This window comes from Silene latifolia, chromosome 4 (genome assembly GCF_048544455.1).
Source record: "Silene latifolia isolate original U9 population chromosome 4, ASM4854445v1, whole genome shotgun sequence".
Classification (NCBI taxonomy): domain Eukaryota; kingdom Viridiplantae; phylum Streptophyta; class Magnoliopsida; order Caryophyllales; family Caryophyllaceae; genus Silene; species Silene latifolia.
This window is the reverse complement of record NC_133529.1, coordinates 66,010,846-66,016,046: the sequence shown is the minus strand read 5'-3', so window position 1 is coordinate 66,016,046 and position 5,201 is coordinate 66,010,846. Positions and strand designations below refer to the sequence as shown.

General features: G+C 37.7%; 1 protein-coding gene across 8 annotated transcripts; it reads left to right on the top strand.

The window, feature by feature from the left end:
* The first annotated feature begins 1,350 nt into the window (after positions 1-1,350).
* LOC141653545 (protein NONRESPONDING TO OXYLIPINS 2, mitochondrial-like) lies at positions 1,351-4,579 on the top strand. 8 transcript variants are annotated; one of them, XM_074461345.1, is made up of 3 exons: positions 1,351-1,605; positions 1,894-2,012; positions 4,266-4,579. In XM_074461345.1, the coding sequence occupies exons 1-3, from the start codon at positions 1,475-1,477 to the stop codon at positions 4,289-4,291; spliced, it is 276 nt and encodes a 91-aa protein (XP_074317446.1). In that variant the 5' UTR covers positions 1,351-1,474; the 3' UTR covers positions 4,292-4,579. The 8 variants fall into 8 exon arrangements, with proteins under 8 accessions (XP_074317446.1, XP_074317447.1, XP_074317445.1 ...); XM_074461346.1 differs by lacking the exon at positions 4,266-4,579 and adding an exon at positions 3,981-4,225; XM_074461344.1 differs by lacking the exon at positions 4,266-4,579 and adding an exon at positions 3,981-4,225 and having other exon boundaries at positions 1,894-2,070.
* Positions 4,580-5,201: the final 622 nt, after the last annotated feature.

Here is a 5,201-nt window from a genome sequence, read left to right as displayed (position 1 = left end):
TGTTTAGTTGGTTTAGCTTTTGAGAACAGTTGTACTTTTTACATTATCAGTTTTGGTTGGACTTGTACCACGTTAAACTATTTAATAAAGTACGTTTCGTTATTGTCTATTTGATATACATTGCCTCGGGCAACCGAGATGGTAGTACTTCCATGCGTTAAGTGGTCCTGGTAAGGCACTTGGAGTATGGGGGTGTTACATCCAAACTGTCGTCACTTGATCATTTTTAGCCACGAAATTTTGCATGAACACTTCTGCGACCTCCTTGGCTTTTCGGGATCATCCGTTGGCGGGGGTAACCCATGTCTTTTACATCGAAAGTAACTTGCCAACAACCCGTTTTCTTTTCTGTTTTTTGCTCCGTTATTTGCTTTAACCAAAGCAAACCCATTCTCGAACGCAACATTATTAGCCCAATTGAAAGCATCATCACGAGTTTCGAAATTTAAAGTAGTCACGAACAACGGGTTGTAATCAATTGAATTCTCGCCAAAACTCTCCCACGAAACATGTTCCAAGCAATACGGACTATAGTTAGACAATAAAAATGATACAGAACCTAAAAACGAAAGCAAAACAAGATAAAACGAGTAATCCATGGCTAAACCACGAGACTCAACAATCGACCATGGCCAAACATTGTGTCCCAACGTTTGACCATGGCCAAACATTGTGTCTCAACGTTCAACCATGGCCAAACAGGGAAACCCAACGTTCAACCATGGCCAAACGTTAGATTCCCACGTTTGGACCATGGCAAACGGCCAAATCCAACGTTTGGACCATGGCCAACGTTATATTCCCACGTATGGACCATGGCCAACGTTAGATTCCCACGCTTGGACCATGGCAAACGTTGGATCTCAACGTTTGGTCCATGGCTGAACATTGGATCTCAACGTTTGGTTTATGGCTGAACCTTGGGTGCACAAATTTCAGATTTACGCAGAAAATCGCAATGTTTGCTACTACTAAGTCAATACGTAACGTAAATCAACTATCGAATAGATTTAACGATGCGCAAAAAAATTAAAAATTAACAAAATAATGAAGCGATTAATTTATTTATGTACCGGTGATTCGAGATCCGTCATGTTAATTAATCTTGTTAATTGTTGTTGTTGGTATTTTTTTTTTAATTTAGTTGATTTTTACTACAATTTGAGAGGAAATTTTATAGAGAGAGAGAAAGTAGCGTGTGTGAATGCAAGGGTAATTATCGTCCTTTTTTTTAAAAAAAACGTCGATAGTTACTGGAAATAATAATAAAAGTTAAGTCTTGTAACTTTGGTGAGTCTTAGCAATAATGTTAGTCTCCTTAGCATCTAAAGTCAATACCAAGGCCCAAACTTGAAGTGGATCGAACATGCAAACAGGTCTAAAACCCTAAACCCTAGATTTCCATGCCCCTCTCTCACCACAAAAATTCAACCCTCGAAATCTCAAAGATCTACAATCATCATCTTCATCATCAATGGCGTCGAAATGCGGTAGATTCATCAACAGAGCATCATTATCATCCATCAGATCCTCTTTCGCTAAACAATCTGCTGCTTCCTCAGCTAAATCATCTGCATCTCCCTTCCCTAGATTCACTTTCTCCAGGTATCTCTTTTCGTCACAATTGGTTGACATTTTCTTGGTCGTATTTTGAAAAACGTATACAATCAAATCAAATTAAATTAATAGAATGAAGTATTAGTTTTGCTAGTAAGTCTCCCTTAAGACCGTCTCGATCATTTGTTTAACTTTGATTAAAATACCGCTCACAAAGAATATAAAAGGTAAGCGAAATGATTGTGATGATAGAAATACAACCGTCTTAAATAAGAACTTGTATTGATTGTTTCGGATATCCAATTAATTATTGAAATTGAAAATTGGATTGGTTAGGATACCGAGGGAGCTGGGAGGCGTGGCGTCGATGATGCCGCTGCATAACGCTGTGGCGACGGCGAGGTTGATGTCATGCCTGAGCACTACTTCAAGGAGTTGCAGAGCTCTTTCTCAGGGTACACTCTGCCGTACCTCTCCCGATCTCTAATGTTTTCTGTTTTCGCTTTCTTTTACGTGAGTGAATTTTTTCTTTTTCGTTTATTGGTCGTTATTTTATGCATTTATGATTGTTGTGAAATCGAGTTATTGTTAAATAATCCATATTGCCTATTTTAGAGATTATAGGTAGACTGTTACTGTTTATGTGGTTAAATTTAATGTGTTCTGACTTAGGCTATTTTTTGTTGGGGGAGAAGGGGGTAGGTCAAACGCGTGGTTAGGCTTAAAATCATCTTCCGGATATGAAGTTTGGTGTGGTTTTGGGGATTCGTTGGGCTTCAGGTCTTTTGTTCCCCTTTTGTATCGGGAGAGGAAATAACAGTATACATTTGAAGGGTGGGTGAATGTTTGTGTGTCTGGCGTGGAACATTAAGCTGACTAGAGTATTTGGTTCCTGCAGGCACATAATATCAATTTGCTTGAAAGAATAAACTGGGACCTGCGAATCATGAACCCTCTGCGTCTGGCGAAAAGTTGTCATTTTATAGGAAATATACATTCTATCATGTAATCGAAGGATTCACTCGTTTAGTTGTTGGAAAGACCTACTGATTAATTTTGCTAGTCTGTAAGCATGATTCATTACTTTTTCTCCATGACTTCCATCATGTCAGAATTTCAGATACTCAATCTTGGATTAATGTTTTCCTGAGCTGAATGTGATACTCTTGCCAAGGCCTTTTCTCCTCATAACTTTAAGCAGTGGACTTAGGCTTTTACCTTATTTGTTCAGTAGTTGCTCAGCAACTCGATCCTGGATCTGGAATTATGCCAAATGCATATTATTAGACAATAAGTTATTGTTTGTTTGCTTATAAGGAATTTGTTGACTTGATACTTGTGCCATTGTGTGTGCTTTTAATTGTAGTGCCTAATATGGCTTTGTGTTTTCAACTGATTTGGGGTAATGCCCATAGGAGTGAATTCCAGGGTTTGTCATGTTTCTAAAATCTCAGAAAATAGTCATGTCAGAAGAGTGAATACCAGGGTTTGTGTTTTCAACTGATCTAAAATAATTATGTCGAAGAGTGTATCGCGTGTTGACTGTGGCTTATTTAATAACGTATAGGTAACTCTGCCACATACCTAACTTACAATAACATATATACGTATCATAGATAATTGCCTTTGTCAACACATGGAGAAACATGTTTTACTTAAAAAATATTGTCTTCAGTGTAAATAACTGATTGTTAGTCCAACGATGACATTATGATGGCATACCTGTTGATTTTCCCAGATAAATTTGATGATTCGTGAAAGGTCTGGAGGTCGTTCAACTGAGCAGTGCTCCCATTATGTGTTACCAGCTGGTGGTGGATATCTTAGGCTATGTATTGTGTTTAAAGACATTGTGCTTTTGATTTTGTGTCTGATGTGCATAGTGTTTACCTTTTCAATCTCTAGTATAACTTTGAACTTCAAGAATTATCTTAAGGAGCAGAAACGGTCATTTTTTATAGAACATTCCCTTTGTTTTGTGATTGAACACATACTCTTCTATGTATTGAAAATAAGTACATTGATTATATATTTATATATGATTCACTTCCTTCAGGAAATTGGATGTTTTGTTAAGACTGTTATTGGTCAGCTAATGCGGAGTGTCTTGACTCTTGACTGTCCGATCCTCTTTTCACCCCGGAGGTGTTGGATTACACTTACCCAATGCCTTAAAAGGCTAGACTGAGAGCCTGTAGACTATTATAGGTCGGAAATTCGAATCCCCTACCCTTTTGTGTTATAATAGCCTTGTGTCTCGTTTCATGTCAAAAAGCTGTCTTTAATGAAGTCAGTGTGCCCCTTTGCCGCTCTTTATGAGTTCCCGGAGATGCATTCTTTAGTTGAAGTATTCTCTTGAAAGTAAGTCTTTGAATGTTAGTTCAATGAGGACATCATGGTGACATTCCTGCTTCTTTTCCCAGATGAGATTGACGGTACGTGAGCGGTTGGAGATTTGCTCAACCCACCAGTGCTTCATGTTGCTTAGGCATAATGGTTTCAAATCATTGACTTAATGGGGTTTGAAAAGGATGTCGTGTTTGATTGTGTACATTCTTTCGGAGAACGCTTGTAAACATTCTAAATGCGATTTGATGTTTACACAATAGCTTTCTGAATGTTATACTCCAACAGTAACATTTTAAACATTCGTAAACTGTTGATCTTATACCATCTGCTGATTCAAATTTATTTTTTGTCTGCTCTAGAGCTTGGTCTGTCGGTACCCAGGTGAGTATGGGAATATCTTTGCTAATCCGAGAAGCAGTATTATCCAGTCGGAACTCAAGCCCATGCGAGCAAATTGTCATGTATAAACTCTATAATTAGAGATGCTCAATTTCTTTATTTTGATCACACATTGGATAAGATAGCAAGCTGTGACTTTGCGTAGTCTCTTAAATTTTGCCAGTTGAACTGGATAAAGTTTTCCCTATTTTACCATATGATTTACTCTCGTGTATTCACTCTGTATCTTTGATGACAACCCAATACTTGATCTGTTATCCATGCCCGTCTTTCTTAAGTATGATTCCGAGAGCATTTACTGGAATATAGAGATGTTATGAGCGTTTACCGGAGTTATAATGTTTAATCCCAAGCTTTTACCTCCCTTGGCAAAATAGTCTGGTTATAGTACGCTTCTGCTCATTCTTATGGTGTCTTGCACTTCAGTGTGCTTGTCATGCGAACATGTTCCTTGTGTCGTCTACCCTGCCACAACCGTTATGATCACTCCTTACATAGGAGTAAGTACTGACACGCCTAAAACGTCGCAATAAAAGACGGCCAAATTAACAATTTATATACCACTAAGCATACTAATTAACACTAATTTTAAACTAGTAAAGTAGTAAGCAAGGGATCGAACCCAAGAGAAGGGGGGTTTTGCAATAGTGAAATTAAAAGAGTAATTAGAACAATTGTGACAAATTAAACAAGTACGTAAAAAGGGGGGTTTTGGGTTTGGTTTTCAAAGACAACAAAGACAAATTCAAACGAGAGTGAGCAACAAGTAATCAAACAACAAGCTTTAAGATGGAAATTTATCAAATTTGAGAGAGACTTAACCCGACTCAAATTTAGGCACTTTAGTTAATAAAACCACAAGATCAATCCTTTAATTATATTATCACCCTATTGTG

Coding starts and splice junctions, on each gene's coding strand:
- LOC141653545 (XM_074461341.1), top strand. CDS start 1,475: ATGGCGTCGAAATGCGGTAGATTCATCAACAGAGCATCATTATCATCC. Junction 1,606..1,893: donor CCTAGATTCACTTTCTCCAG/GTATCTCTTTTC, acceptor TGGATTGGTTAG/GATACCGAGGGAGCTGGGAG.